At 38.1% G+C, this 16,925-nt stretch overlaps 1 protein-coding gene across 2 annotated transcripts in view; it reads left to right on the forward strand.

The window, feature by feature from the left end:
• PRR5 (proline rich 5) overlaps positions 1-16,925 on the forward strand; it is a 1,930,091-nt gene that overhangs the window by 1,817,472 nt on the left and 95,694 nt on the right. For both annotated transcript variants that reach the window (XM_044088087.1, XM_044088086.1), the window contains one exon: positions 7,275-7,410. In XM_044088087.1, coding sequence (XP_043944022.1) covers positions 7,275-7,410 — 136 coding nt within the window. The remainder of the gene's footprint in view (positions 1-7,274; positions 7,411-16,925) is intronic.

The following is a 16,925-nucleotide window of genomic DNA, read 5'->3' on the forward strand; positions in this document are numbered from 1 at the left end:
TCTAAACAGCTAGAAGAGGTTCTGGGTACCAAAGATCATTCAGAAAGTCTAATGCCTCAGTCAGGGCAAGCATATCTTTTGTATGTATGTGCTAAATCTGTCCTTGTGTCCTACATACCTTGTACTTTTATCCCTCCAGAAACTGCTCCCCCTAGCAAAGTCTGAGGTATCTGACATGACTGACAGCTTTGGGAGAAGTGGATAACTGGATTTAGGGATCTCTGTTGTCTCCATCAAGTAATTTTTCTTCTAGCAAACCCCAGCACTGAAATTTGAAAAAAAATCAGGATGACAGAGACATTGGATACAACTGTATCTTTCTCATGTGGAGTCTTGTCAGAGTATCATGAGAATCATGCTAGACATGAGGTCCAAAATCCTGAAGTATTCCCTCGAAGTGACCAAAATCTGAGTGAATAACCCTAGAAATAGATGTAGATCTAGATATATCTTTCATGTGAAAGAAAAGCTCTTTGAACTGTGGTGTCTAGTTGACATCCCAGAAACACAATCCTGTGAGAAGGAGTCAAGAAAGACTTTTGAATGTTCTCTTGGAACTCCAACTTGTAAAATACATCCCTAACCCAATAAAGCGATTCCTGAGACTTTGAAAAAGACTCTGCACAGATAAGCAAATTGTCTAAATATGTAAACAATATGGCTACCCTTGAACTATAATTGGAGCTAGACACTTTGTGAACACTCTTGGTGAAGTCGATAGTCCAAAGAGTAAGGCAGAGAACTGATAATGTGATCCATACACAAAAAAACCTTAAAAAACATCTGAAGTTAGATATTTGCTCAAGACAATTTTCACGTAAGTACCTATGAGGCAAGCTTTATGGCTTGTAAAATTATTGACCAGTTGCATCCTTTTTGTATTACAACAAAAAGCACATGTAAAGTTACACAGGTACCAGTCAAATGTATTTTAAGTGATGCTAGAAGTTTAAGAAATAAGTTCACTGAATGAAGCTGTATAATAACTGCAGAACAATATAAAATAACAGTGGTAACAAAAGCTTGGGATTCTTCTTTTTTACTTAAAATATTTTGTTAAATATGAATGCTTAAGGCAAGGTTCAAGATGCAGTGGGGTAGTTTTATAGGTGCATCCAGTTTAAGAATACACCTGTGTATGAGACAATGACTTTTCAGATTCATACAGGTACAGCAAAACAGCTTATGTTTACAGTACTGTCATAGTGTACACCAAATATGGACAAAACTTTGCTTAGGGAGTATTTACATAACTTAGATGAGTGCCTACATTGTAAAGGTGACATACTATTATTGTGTGATTTAAATTATCCTGTAATATGTTGGAAGTCACTTTGCTAAATAATTTGTTGATCTTATCTCATACTATGGAATGAATCAACTGATAAAATTGAATATGAGGGGAAAAGTATCTTGACCTCCTATTGACTAGCATACTGACTAAAGTTCAATCCATAAAGGTACTTCAACCATTAGGGTCATAATACCATCATTCTCTCACATTTGTTATTGATAATTCATTAATTGGAACTACACATTTAAAAACATATGAATATGGAAAGTTATATATAAAAAGTTTTGCTGAGCATTATGTTTGATTTGATTGGATGACTACAGTTGATAGATCAGATAGCTGCTATGAATATGGTGTTTTGGAGAAACACTATATTCAGGAGGGAGTTACTACTATAGTAAACAAAGAGAAACAATTCTACTTTTCCAGTTTGGTGGCGCAAAGAAATTCTGAGATCATACTAGAAGAAAAAGCAGAGCTTAAAAACTTTAGTAAGGTATGAATAGAAAGAAATTCAATGTATTTTTTAAGAACTTGAAAAAGGGAGTTACTAACTGAAAAATAAGTTTTGAGAATGAATTAATTGGTAATACTTCAAATACAAAGGCTTTTTATAGATGTATAAATGAAATTAATACCAATACTTTTTCATTAACTATGCTGTTAATTAATGATGACACAATTATTAAGCCTGGTAGAATTGCCAATGAATTTAATTTATTCTTCTTAATCATTTGGAGAGATAGTATAGATAATGATGATGTCTATAGCTATTCTGTAACAATGCCATGTCCATTGATAACAGGAACAAATATTACCAGAGCAGTTGCCAAGTTAAAAGACACTACCTCTATGGGCCTATGGGCCCTTATCTGGTCACAAGTCAGTTGAATTCTGTAAAACTACTAGTTTACCTGCTTTATGTTTAATATTTAATAAACTGTTAGCTTGGAAACTCTTCTATGTAACACTAGCTCATAAAGGTGGCTCAAAGGATCAGGTGGGTAATTTTAGACCTATTCCTTAATGGGAATCAAAATATAAAAAATGCAGTACCAGTTGCAACTTAGGATGTAAAAGCAAGTTTAATTTCCTTCTTCGGAAAATGTTTTGGGAGATCTATTAAATCTTGATGAGAAATCAAAAGGAAACATAGAAATCTTTGATATTAATCAACATTTTTTCTTAAAAGGGCTATCTAGTCTGAGTAACTTGATTAGCTTTTATGAACAAATAACAATGGCCTTGGATCTGGGCCTATATCTTGGAGTTATTTTACTGGATCTTGCAACACTTTTTAAGAGTTTACCTCACAAGGTTATTATTAAATGTTTACAGAAACATAAAATTAATACATGCATCATAAGGTGGATTGTTAACTGATTACAGGGGAGACAACAATGTGTAAGACTACAGCATTCTTATTCTGATTACTCACAGGTTAAAGTTGGAGTACTTCAATGTTTTGTCTTGGGGCCAGTTTTGTCTTGGGGCCAGTCTTGTTTAATATGATGTTTGCTACATTACCCAATAAAAATAAATTCTGGGTTTATAAGTATGCTGATGACTGCAAGATTGGTTTCTCAATTCAAAATCCATCTGATGTAAATCAGTTGAATAATTATTTACAGTCTCTAAGTTGCTGGCCACTGGAAACAGGTTTAACAATCAGTCTAAACAAAGCTAAGATAATGCATTTTTAAAATAGATGCCTAAGGCTTGTATTTTTTGTGTCTTCCCCATTAAATGAGGTACAGGAATATAAAGAACTGGGTATACTTATTACATCTAAGTTGTCCTCCAGTGCACATTCAGATCAAATTTCTATAAAGGCAGCTAAGTATATGGGGTACCCGTTAAGGAGATTAGCTACTAGGGATGAACATGTATTGACATTGGTATTTAAAACGTATATAAGATCATTACTGGAGTACAATAACACTTTTTGTATTTATAGTCAGGGAAAATGAAAAAAACAACTGAAGGTGTCCAAAGGAGATTTACAAAAACAATAGAGAAATACAGATTTATGGATTATGGCCTTTGGTGTAAGTTGTTAAACTTGTATAGTCTCTGTACCTATAATAGAGAAAGTTATTATTAGCATATAAGATACTTCTTGACCCTATATTACAAATCATGTACAGCATTGTTGTTAATACTTGTATTAAAATATACAAGCATAAGAATATTACATTTGTACTAAAAAGGGAATCTCAAAATCAGAGAGTAGTTTATTACTGTTAAAATTACAAGATTTTGAAACAATCTTGCTATAAACTTACATAATTTAAGTAGTTTTGGTAGTTTTAAAAGGAAAAATGAAAAGAGCAGGTACTTCAATGTGACAAAGGTTGTGGAAGTAACAAAGAGAGCAATAATCCATAAGATAAAATCTACAAACCAACCACGTCAGCTCCAAGTAAAAAGTTTAATTCAATAAAAAGGTTAGCACTTTCATGCTCTTACAAGAGCACTTCTTCAGACCATCATAAAACAGCTTAAAAATGCACTTCATATATACTAAAACACTAATTGCTTAACAAGTGATATAGGCTTTAAGGGTACATACCCATCCTTACTATCCATTTAGTTTCACTTTGTTCTACTATGTTATTCATATCTCCTAAATGCTGACTATGTTCCCTCTTTTCTAATACCCTAAATTTAAAATTGTGTGCCTTCCCTGCTTCACATACATGTTTTACAAGGGCATTCCTATAATCTCTATTCCTAATGGCTAAAAGATGCTCTCTTATCCTATCCCTTAACTTTCTTTGTCTTTCCTATGTAAAAACAAGAGCATGCTTGACAGCATGCCAGGTAAACTATATCTGCTGTGGAACAATCTGCATTCACTTTCAGTTTAAATTGCTGACTAGTAATGGGATGTGTAAATATATTTTCACTATCTATGCACTCACAATATCTGCATGTACCACATTGTGAAGTGCCTCCTAGTATGGACCTCTTTATTCTCACTTTTTGTCCATGGCATAAAATACGTTCAAGTGAGTACTTATTTTTGAAAACAAAATGGGAATGTAGGCCTACAACTTCTGTAGTTTTCTTATCTGCAAGCAAAACTGGTAATTTTTTCTTTACAATATAACAAAATATTACAATACATTAAAAAGTCCACCCTATTTGAACGTGATTGCATTGACTGATTCCTTCTTACTATGTCTTGCTTCTTAGAGAAATAAGGCTTAGCTGAACTGCTTCTTAGTGTTCTTACTTCATATTGCCAATTTCTTTCTCTTTATACCCTCTTTCTTCAAATTCTTTAGTCAGCTTGTTCAAGTTACATTCAAAGGTGTTAACCTGACTATCAAGCCTTGATATTATCATTCCTTGACCTTTAAGCACATTTTAAATGTTCTCGAGGGGTGCATGCTGTTCCTGGTTAATGTTGTATTCACCTTACATGGTTTCCTATATAGTTTTGTAGCTATTTCTCCTCCTGCTATCTTAAAAAGCTCTACATCTAAGAAATCTATATCAGATCTTGAATACTTATACGTAAATTTCAAAAATGATGTTGTTGTATGCAGGTATTCTATAAAACTTGGAATAAGTTCTTCTGGCCCTTGCCACAGAAAAAAGAGATCATCTACAAATCTTTTTAAAAATACTATATACTTCCTGAATTCATTGTTATTCAAAACATTATTCTTCTCCCACTGAGACATAACCAGATTTGCATAACTGTTAGCACAGGGGGTGACCATGGCTACATCCTGCTGCTGCCAGTAATATTCTCCATTAAATAAGAACACATTGTGCTCTAAAATCAAGCTAATCAAAGAACATAATATAATCTTGACTTCATCCAAATCACTATTCTCTATTAAAAAAACTACTCAGCAGGTTTAAACCTTCTATATTGGGTATACAGGTAAACAAAGATTGCATATCCAGGGTCAGGAAAATCAAATTTCTCACATCTAAACCGTTATCAACACATATAAACAAATCTTGCAAAAATTGCCTAGTATCAGATAAAATGGTCTCAGATTTATTCACTAACTGTCTTAATTCTTTTTCAACATATGTAGACATTGGCTCTGTCGCCCATCCCTTGCCTGACACTTTCGGTCTCATTGGTAGCATGTTCAGGTGTTTGTGGATCTTTGGCCTGCCATTCAATACAGGTATTAATGGTAGTGGCACCCTAAAATAATGTAACAGGTCTATAGTAATCATAGACTCAGCTAGATACCCTTTAAGGACTCTATCTTGTTTATACCATTTTGTACTTCGAGCAAAGTTATATTCTTATATACATCTTTATCATTCAACATGCCTTTCGTTCGTGTCACATAGAACTCTTTATCTAGAATAATTAGAGACCCCCTTTTATCAGCAGGTCTAAAAACAAGAGTATTGTCCATTTGCAGATTTATCAAAGCTTGCCATTCACCATTATTCAAGTTACAGAACTTCTGATTCGTTTTTCCACTTAAAAAATAATCTCTGACATCTTTTTCACACATTTTTGTAAAAATGTCTATGTTAAGATCTAATATAGGCATGTATGTACTGGGTTTCCTATAAACTGTAAATTTATTTTCAAAAGAGAACATAGTCTTTAACATGACATTCCTAGCAAAACATTTTATGTCAGTTATTATATCTGTTAACATTTCTGTAGCTGGTATGAAGAACAATCCCTTCTCTAACAATGACAATTCTATTGCACTAAAAGTTCTTGAAGAAATATTACATATTACATATTAAATGTCCTGATGTACTTGCCAGATCTTCTTCAAAGTCCGATTCACTTCCCCTTCTGCTTGCTGTAATGGGCGTTTTCTCCCTCTGTTGTATACTCATTCAGTCATATAGTCATTGTTAAAGAAGGGATTGCCCTTCATGCCAGCTACAGAAATGTTGTTAACAGATATAATAATTGACATAAAACTTTATGCTAAATATTTGTTTTGTAATGATTCATGGTTCTATTTCCTTCTGCTTTAACCTCTGTAAATAGCTTGTTAACAAACAGACAATACACAATTCTGTATAATTCAAATAGTGCATTTCAGTAGTCAATTAAACATTATCAATGTCTTATTTCTGCAGGACACTGGACAAGAAGATGTTTGTATTCTGAATAAATAAAGGCCATAACCAGCTCCCTGTGGTGCTGGCCCAGAATAGGGTGGAATTTCATTTTTCTCAGCTTAACTAACCCGGGTGGACGAGAAGGGTTTACATTCAAAGAATAGTAATGATTGTTTTAGAGAAATAACACTAATCCAGAGGTGTGTGCATATATAATAACAGACGGCACAGTGGTGCAGTGGTAGCGTTGTTGCTTCACAGCAAAAGGTTCTCCAGTTTGATTCTTGGCTGGAGTGCCTTCTGTGCAGAGTCTGCATGTCCTCCCTGCATTTGTGTGAGTTTTCTCCGGATACTCTGGTTTCCTCCCACATTACAAAGACATGCATCTTCAGGATTTCTCCATGGGCCTCCGATGAAAATCCTGGTAAACAAATGTTAAATAAATTAAATAAAATAATACACATTGAGACCCAGAGATAGATAAGTGCGTAGGGCATACAAAAGATCCCTCCATAGCTATATGGATGGTGCCCTGCTTAACTCTTTGTGCATGTTCAATGATGGGTCAAACTAAGAATTCCTTATTAGGGGCCACATTTCAAAAGTATAAGGCAGACAAGTAATGGGGAAGGTGAAATTAATGTTCAGGAATTGGACCTGTGACTTAGCCGATGGCAGAGTTACAGTGAGAACCTAAATAAATAAATGAATGAATACATTAAGAAATAAATGAAAGCCTCAGCATGAGTGAGTCTGATTAGCATTTCATTCTTCTCTGCCGGAAGTCTTTAATGAGATGTTGCATTTTACATTGATTTATAGCTTATGATTTTACAAATTTAGATAAAAAGGTAGATAGTTCTTTTCATTTCTAAACATTATACTTTTTTGCTCTCTTTTTCTTGTCTTCTAGGGAGTTCATGAATCAAAAGGAGCAACAGAGGAATACTTAAAACTTGAGTCACTTTTACAGAGAGTTGTGTCTCCATACCTCGGTACTTATGGTGTTTATACAGATGATGGACACTTGTCTAACTCCTGTTTTCTCGGTATGTATTTAGTGAACAGCTGAGCAGTTTATTTATTTATTTTATTTTACATTTGTTGACCGGGTTAGTCTGACTAGGCTGAGTGGCCCATTTTCAGCATAGACCCAGGGAGAAAAGCTCCACAATAGAATACTATCAAGCAGAGAAAATTAGACAATAAGCAAACTCATTATTATACAGTATATACATACAAAGTGAGAATAGTTTTACACAAGTATTTGGCATGAAGGCTGTGACAGGAGTAGACATAATTCCAATGCCACAAATACATTACAGATAATCAGCAATGTGTTTGTTATAATTATGGTATATATGTATTCTGTTGGTGGAGAAAAAATAAGAGAAGTTGAGAGGGAGGGTAATGGATAATAGAGAAATAAAAAAAGGCTAGAAAAGAATTGTAAGACTAGATAGTAGCTCAAGGAAAGGAGGATTTATGAGATTATACGAGATGAGGGTGTAGGTGGGAGGAAGGAGGTTATAACAGTCAAAGAGTCATAGGGGAGTAGTTTAAGGAGGACTAAAGCAGTGGCAAGACCATTTTGTTTTTAGGTATTCTCTGGTAGCTGTTTTGAATTGTTTAAGATATTTGAGGAATCTAATTTCTAAGGGCAGTTTGTTCCAAAATTTGGCAGGGTTGCAGCTGTAAAGGCTGCAACCAGTTTTGGACTTGAGTTTATAAATTTGTAGCAGGTTTTGGTCCAAGCTGCATAGAGACCTAGTTGGGGATATTTTAAGATAATAGAAGTTAGGCTAGGACAGAAAGATTGTTGGTATATAATTGAGTGGAGTATTTGTAGTTGAGAGATGATGAGCTGGTAGGGTAATTCCAGCCAGTCTAAGTGTCTTAGAGAAAAACAGTGTTGAGACTTATAAGTATGGTGTGCAGCAAATTTAGCACCTTGTTAAGGGCTGATTCTAGTTTAGCTTAGAGTGAGGAGTTCAGATTAGTAAAAATGTGACAGCTATATAATAGGCTAGGAAGAAGGTATGGATGGAAAAATTTTATTTTTGCATTGCTTGTTAAGAACTTTTTGTTGCAGTAAACAAGTTCAAGTTTTTGATGTGTCTTTGTAATGCAGTTATACAAATGTAGATCAGACTTGAGTTGGTCATCAGTTGTTACACCTAGAAGCTTAGATCTACATTCGACAGTGATAGCTGTGTCAGTGAGGGACAGTATGGTAAAACTAGATTTGAGATTAGTGAGGTCTTTTGGGAGAAAGAGTAATAGTTTAGTTTTCTTAGGGTTGAGAATTAGTAGGTTTCACAGAGCCAGGATTCAATGGAGTTAAAGGATGCTTGGGTAGCAGTGTGGAGGTCTGAGTGGTTGTCTGTGATGGTGATGACTGTAGAGTCATCTGCATATTGTATGAGGGATGACTGAGGACTGGAGGTATGCAGAAGATTAGTGAAGATATTAAAGATTAGTGAGCCTAGGATAGATCCTTGGGGGACTCCCATTTTGATTGGGAGGGAGGTGATAGAGCTGAGAGCCATTTGACAGACTGTAGACAATCAGAGAGGTAACTAGAAAACCAGGTTGTAGTGGAAGAAGAGAAATTAAGGTTTGATAATTTGTTCAAAAGAAGGAGATAAGAGACCGTATCAAATGCCTTAGAAAGGTCCAGGAATAGGCAAGAGACCAGTTTATTGTTGTCACAAGTCAGAGAGATTGTATTTATAAAAGAGATTAGTTGTGGTACTATGTTTAGGGTGAAAGCCATGCTGGGTAGGTTTAATTAAGTTATCCTGAAGGAAGTATTGCATGACTTCTTTGTGACATTTTCCTGAAGGAGGTATTGCATGACTTCTTTGTGTATACATTTTTCCAATACTTTTGAGAGAGGAGACAGGATGGCAATTGGTCTGAAATTAGTGATGTCAGTGGAGTTACCTCCTTTATGTATAGGTAAGGTGTAAAATCTTTTCTATATGGAGGGAACATATGAGTTGGAGATGGAGCGATTTATTAGGATAGATACAGGGAAAGCCAGGGATTTAGCTGCAATCTTCTGGAAATAGGGGGGAAGATTATCAGTGGAAGGAGAGCAGGGTTTAAGTTAGACAGTAAAGATTTAATATAGTTGGTAGGTATTATTTTGAGAGTAAATGTATTTGAGGGGTTGGGAGAAGGAGAAGATTTGGGAGAATAGTTAGTATTTGTAGAGGGGTATGAGTTGATCATTTTAGATAAAGATTCGATAAAGTGGGTGTTGAATAAGTCAGCTGTTTCTTCAGGTGTGTTGTTTGGACAGGGGTTTGGGGAGGAAGGGTATCCAGGATGCAAGATTTGGTTTATGGAGTTCCAGAATTTTTGGGGTCTGAGCTTTTGTAGAGGGGAATTTGGTACAGTAGTCCTTTTTGTCTTTGTAGATGTGTTTTTTACCAGGTTTCTAAGTTCTTTATATTTTTGTAAATGTATGGGGTGCTTAGTTTTTATCCATGATTTCCACAGCCTGTCTATGTTTCATTAGGGTATGGGTTGGATTTGTTAACCAAGGAGATATATTAGATTTAATCCTGACAGTGCAGAGAGGAGTGAGAGAGTTCTGGACATTTAGGAAGCTAGTGTTAAATGAATGTGCAGCTTTGTCAGGGGGGAGAAAGTTTAGATGTGACCAGCTTATTCTGGAGAGATGGTCTTTGAAGGTCATAGGGCAGAAGGAAAGTTTGTGGAGGTAATGTATCTGTTGGGCCTAATGAAGTGATGAGTATATTTGACAACTCAAACAGGGGGGATTTGGGCAGAGTCTCAGGATTATGGTATTTGTGGGGGTGGTAGACTAAAGTCCAATCTAGAAGAGAGCTAGGGAGATGAGATTTGGTAGTATGAGTGGGTGAAGACATTAGTTGCACTAAGGCATGTAGGTTGATGAATGAAGTAGTATTTGGTGCTTGTAGAGTAAGCCAGTTAATATTTACATCCCCAAGAAGGATGGTTTCATTATCAATGTTTTGGAAGAGGTGGGAGAGGATGTTTTTGAGGATATTAATGTTGTCTCTGGGGGGAATATAGATAACTACAATGGTGATAGTTGTGTAACTGTTTAGTTTAAACTTTGCCATCAAGAGTTCAGCAGGAGAGAAGGAGGGAGTAGCTTTGTTTGGGCTATTTGGGCCCAAAGTTTGGGTTATTTGTTTGTTTTTTAAATATTTAGTAAATAGTTAAACCAATAGTACAAAGTAACTAGACTGTGTTTGTTCATGTATGTGCGTACTGCTCAGACACCTGCCTCCATAGTGTACTCAGCTGATTGTGAAGCAGGCATGCTCAACCACCTTGGAGCTGCTGCCTACCCAATAAAAGAAACTTCTTTCTGTAAGCTAAGCATTTAACATGAGAAGATGTCAAACTTGAGCTAAGTGGCTACAAAGAAAACATGCATGAAAACCATTCAACAAATGCTCCGCTATTAACTGCACTGAAACTGAGGTATGCGGCAAATATATATTTTTGCCTAATGTAGATTGGAATCCTGTTCCAGAGCATGGGAAGTCTCTAGGACAGGAATCTATCCCTCCAGCATGTCCTATTTATTGTTGTGGTGAGGTTTAGATCCCTAGAGCATGTGGCTCGAGGGGATATAGTTTTCTTTAGGTGGAGCATGTCCATCAATTCTGGGTTGGACATGGCTTTGAGCTTAATGGCGTTAAGCAGAGATCACCTCTGAGTAGACGGTATGTAACTGAATACATATGGAGTTTCTTCAGTCGAGCTGCACAGGGCATCTGTTTGAGGCCAGTGATCCTCTTGGTGAGGTACTTCTGTGGTCTTTCCAGCTGTTGCAGGTGTCTTGTAAGGTACACCCCAAATGGGGCATTGTACTCTATGATGGGTCTGATGAGTGATGCGTAGAGGGGCACAATGACCTCCTTTGATCTGGATGCAAACCCTTTTGTGATTAGGTGGGCCATATTGAAGGATTTTCTAACCACTTTGGCAATGTGATTGTCAAAGGAGAGGTTACTATCTACTTGAGTCCCCAGATCCATCATTACATCTTCCATATTTAGGGGGCTACCACCTATGTGGCAGTTTGTGGGTACTATGTTTTTCCCAAAGGGGATGACTATGCACTTTTTGGCATTTAGCTCAAGGCCATGATTTTGACACCAGGTATCTGTCTCAGTGAGACCCTTTTGGAGGATGTCTGTGTCAGCCAGAGAGTCAATTATAGCCCCTAGTTTGCAGTCACCTGTGAACTTGGTCAGCCATAGTCCTCCTGTGCTTGCCTGTACCTTTGAGATGTATATGCCAAACAGGAGGGGTCCTAGGACTGAGCCCTGGGGAACGCCACTTGTAACTGGTTTAGAGTCAGACCTTGCTCCCGCAACTCTTACCATGTGGGTCCTGTCCGTGAGCCAGTTGGCAAACCATCTAGTGACATAGGGGGTTATGTTCAGGCTGATGAGCTTGTCTATAATACTTGAATGGGGAGTGGTGTCAAAGGCCTTTGTGAGGTCCGGATAGGCTGGGTGGACCACCTTTCCTTCGTCTGTAGCCTTGGTAACTGTCTCAAAGAAGTCCACCAGGTTTAGGAGTCATGATCTGCCCTTAACAAAGCTGAACTGGGTAGGGTCCAGTGTTTGGAGGTTTCCAATGTCTCTGTTAATGAGATCCATGATGATGTGCTCCATAGCCTTGCAGACCAAGCTAGTCAGGCTTATAGGGTGATAGTTCTCAGGGTCTGTTGTGGCTCCACCTTTGTGAAGCGGAATAACCATTGCTGTGCGCCACTCTATGAGCACATAGCCTGTGGAGAGTGAGTTTGAACAGTGTGTTTAGGTGAGGGGTTAGTTCATCTTTGAGCTCATGTAGGATGCAGCCTGGGACACCATCCGGTCCCATTGATGCTGTGTTTTTGGCTTTGGAGAGGACTGTTTTAACTTGAGTGTCTGTGATTTCCAGGGCACTACATTCTTCTGGTATGGTTATGGGCCCTTTTGGGGGTGAAGTTTGCACTGAACCTATATCAGTCGGTTCAGTGTATTTTGTACCATTCTGCACTATCTCCGAGCAGATCTGAGAATTGTCACTTAGATTCTTGACATAGCTAAATAATGCCTTGTGGTTATCTTTGGAGTCCTTGGCAGTTTTTCTTTTGAAGCTAGCCTTGGATGATTTTATGAGGGATCATAGTTTCCTGCTGATACTGAACAGGGATGTCTTCTCTTCTTGGGATTTTACTCTTTTCTGTACTAGTTTCCTCATTCTATTGTATAGTTTGTTTATGACAGGGGTCCACCAGACTGGTTTCCTTTTCTTGGAGGAGTGAGTCTTGGTTTTGCTTGGGATAGCATGATCCATGCATTCTTGTAGGTGCCCGTAGAGTGCATTTGTAAAGGATTTTGCAGCTTGGACAAATTTATCCTTTAACATGGGGGCTTTGAAACTTTCCACCTCTGTCTTAAGTAACGTAAAGTTTGCTTTTGAAAAGTTTTTCACGGTGGTTTCTTTGACCGGGGGTGGAGCCGAAATGTGGATATCTAAAGTGATTAGTTTATGGTCAGATCTAACCAGCAAGGGGTTGACCTCCAGTGTGGAACACCGATTGCCCATGTTGGTGATGACCACGTCCAATATGTTGTCACCTCTGGTGGGGGTATTGACCAGTTAATCCAGGGCATTAGAGTTTATAAATTCTAGGAAATGTTGGGAAGGGAGTTAGTACTTGAGTAGTTCTCCCAGTTAATGTTTGAGTAATTGAAATCACCCAGTATCAGGGTGTTTAGTAGGACCTTTATGTTTCCCAGTGTTTATAGAAATGCAGAATGGGGGTCCTAGGACATGGTGGGTGATCTGTAGCAAGCTACAATTTGGATTGCAGTTTTGCCCAATGTTAGTTGCACATGGATGATCTCTGCAGCATCGTGCTGTGTCACTAACCTGGAGGTGTGGGTATCCTTGATGAATATGGATATGCCCCCACCTTTTGTATTTCGGTCTGGGTTTTGTGGCGGAAATGTATGGTATGAGTTGTAGCATGGTAGTGCTGGGGTGATCTCTGGAGCCTTAAACCTGGTTTCTGTTACTGCACATATATCGATTTTCTCCATACTGAGGAGTGCCTCGAGTGCGTCCATATTGAGGTTTAGACTTCTGACATTGAATAGCATTACCCTCAGTTTTTTGTTACTTATGCTATTTACAGCAGTGGGTTTGTCTTTTGAGCCTTGCCTAAAAAAGGCACTATGGGGGTGGCAAGAGCCTTGGCCAGTATTCAAAAGCCTAAGGGTGACAGGTGCAAGCCATCTCTAGCAAAGCAGCGTGGCTTGTCAAGCATGTCATCCCAGGCTGACAGACACTGGATCCCTTTTAAATGACACCAGAAGCTTAGCCAATTGTTGAAATTGATAATTTTTTCTCTATTCCGTGGTATCATTCTTGGTGAGGGCAGGATGCTACTCAGGGTCAGGGTCATACTGGCCTGGGCTACGTGATCAGAGAGCTCCTCCATGTCTCTTTTCATGTAGTCCAGGGAAGTACGGCTCAGGTCATTCACACCAACATGGACAATTTGTACTTGTTCTGGAGTGACCTGAGTGCTTGTGTTATGTGGCAGATCCTGGCACCCGACAGGCAACTAACAGTAACCTTCTCCTTGTTCAGCCAAGTGAGTGGGACGTCAGTGTGCCTGACTATAGAGTCACCTATTACTAGTGTGTTGGGTATGTTATTTTGCCTTAAGGACTGTGATTGTGTGGCACACTGGTTTTGTGAAGTATGTGTTTCATGGTTTGTGTTTGGGGGTGGAGGTTGCTTGGATGTCTGCTTTGGAGGTCTCTGTTGCTTTTGCAGGTTTTTATTTAGAGCCTCCGAGTGTGTTTTTGTGTATTTATGTGTGTTTTTTGCCAGTGTTGGTTTCATAGGTCTATGTGAGACTGGTGGTGTGATGCAAGTAATTCCCTTCTCCTCTTGACTGCCTGGTCCAGTCTTGGGTTGAGAGAGCTTAGCCTCCAGTTTGGCTGTATAATTGCATCTCTCACATGTATTAATGTTTTGTAGAAGAAGAAGAGGGTTGTCTATGTACATGAGGCAATTGTAACATTGCCTCAAAAAGCCCAGATTGACCAGTTTGACTGGAGAGTACACCTAAAACTGCCCTTTGGACATGCCTGGATAGGTACAGTGAACTGTTTTACTGATTGGCTGGTAAGGTTGAATAGAGAGCCTTGTCCTTCTCTACAGTGGGGGGGGGGGTTGTACTGCTAAGGTTTATTAGTGTTTGCTATGAGTTTTGGGCAAGTGCCGGGATGAGAATTGAATGATTTGAGTGCTTAAGTTGAAAGTTTGTCTAGTTCCAAGGGAAAAATTGAAGAGTAGACTTTGTGGAGTTGGGAATAGTTATACCCTAGCTAACTGGCACTGCCCAGTGTGCAAAACCGAGCAAATGCAGGTTTTATAGCAGGGAAATGAAAGAGCTAGAAATTAGCCCAAAATGGCCAATAAACTACTAATTTCTGGGCTCCTCCAGGGACAGATAGGCTGCTCAAAGCTCCCTCTCTCACAGTGAACAGGGAAACTTCCTTTTATCCAAGTAAGGTATGGGCAAACACAGAACCTTGTAACACATCCGTGAATTCAGCACTAACCTGAAAACTGGACTAAACTAGCTTAGAAAGGTGGGAAAACAAGTATTTTTTTTTGTTTGTTTTTTTTTTCAGAAGATAAAGCAGATATAATAAAAAAACCCACTTTAAATGCACAGAAATGTCTATAACATTTGAGTGTGTAGCCTACAACAGTTAAACAGGTAATTTAAACACAAAAATGACTTTGTTAAAGTGCAGGCAGTAAAATAAGTACAATATGTAGCTGAAACAAGCTTTTTAAATCACAGAAACTCTAGAAGGTGGAATTAGCTAAAGGCAGCAAGAAAATGCAGAAACATGATACTTAATCACTCCAAAGTCTCTTGTTTGTCTCTCTGCTGCTGTAGAACTCTGCAGGGCACCAGGCAGGAGCTTGCTGAGCTGTATACTAGCACAAAAACCTTGCAAATGTGGGTTTTATAGAAGGGGAAATGAAAGAGATAAAAATTAGCCCAAAATGTCCAATAAACTACTAATTTCTGGGCTGAAACCACTCCTCCAGGGACAGTTAGGCTGCTCAAAGCTACCCCTCTCACAGTGAACAGAGAAACTTCCTTCTATCCAAGTAAGGTATGGGCAAACACAGACTAGCTTAGAAAGGTGGGAAAACAAGTATATGTTTTTTTTTCAGAAAATAAAGCAGATACAATCAAAAAAATACTTTAAATGCACATAAATGGCTATCACACTTGAGTGTGTAGTCTACAACAGTTAAACAGGTAATTTAAACACATAAATGACTTTGTTAAAGTGCATGCAGTAAAATAAGTACAATATGTAGCTGAAACAAGCTTTTTAAATCACAGAAACTCTAGAAAATCGGTGTATTAGGTGGAATTAGCTAAAGGCAGCAAGAAAATGCAGAAAACTGATACTTAATCACTCCAAAGTCTCTCTTTTGTCTCTCTGCTGCTGTAGAATTCTGCAGGGCTTCAGGCAGGAGCTTGCTGAGCTGTATATGAGCACAAAAAACTTGCAAATGTGGGTTTTATAGCAGGGAAATGAAAGAGATAGAAATCAGCCCAAAATGGCCAATAAACTCCTATTTTCTCGGCTGAAACCACTCCTCCAGGAACAGATAGGCTGCTCAAAGCTCCCTCTCTCACAGTGAACAGAGAAACTTCCTTCTATCCAAGTAAGGTATGGACAAACACAGAAACTTGTAACACAGCCCTGAATTCAGCACTAACCAGAAAACTGGACTAAACTAGCTTAGAAAGGTGGGAAAACAAGTATATTTTTTTATTTTTTTTTTTCAGAAAATAAAGCAGATTCAATAAAAAAAGACACTTTAAATGCACAGAAATGGCTATCACACTTGAGTGTGTAGCCTACAACTGTTAAACAGGTAATTTAAACACAAAGAACTACTTTGTTAAAGTGCAGACAGTAAAATAAGTACAATATGTAGCTGAAACAAGCTTTTTAAATCACAGAAACTCTAGAAAATCAGCATTTTAGGCGGAATTAGCTAAAGGCAGAAAGAAAATGCAGAAAAATGATACTTAATCACTCCAAAGTCTCTCTTTTGTCTCCCTGCTGCTGTAGAACTCTGCAGGGCACCAGGCAGGAGCTTGCTGAGCTGTATACTAGCTAAAAAAATGGCAATCTGTTCCCACAAATAAATCTTGCCCCATACATAGCTGTCCATTTAGCACACGTGTCCACTGGACACATGTAATCCGGTCTAATTGGCATCATAATGAATATATGTTGTCCTCACCCCTCTCCCAGGGGTTTGAGGGTCCAAATCTCCCTCCAAATTCAGTGTATATGCACAGCTGTTGCTGTAGAAGAAGTGGGCAGCTATGGACCTTTCGTATACCCTTCCTGCACATGCCTAGCTATTTTCCTTACTGTCTTTCCCTGTTTGTGCCCCTTTTTTCACCACTTTCCTATCAACCCCTTTTTCTTTTCTT

The sequence above is a fragment of the Protopterus annectens genome, chromosome 11.part0 (genome assembly GCF_019279795.1).
Source record: "Protopterus annectens isolate FY-2018-M chromosome 11.part0, PAN1.0, whole genome shotgun sequence".
Classification (NCBI taxonomy): Eukaryota; Metazoa; Chordata; order Ceratodontiformes; family Protopteridae; genus Protopterus; species Protopterus annectens.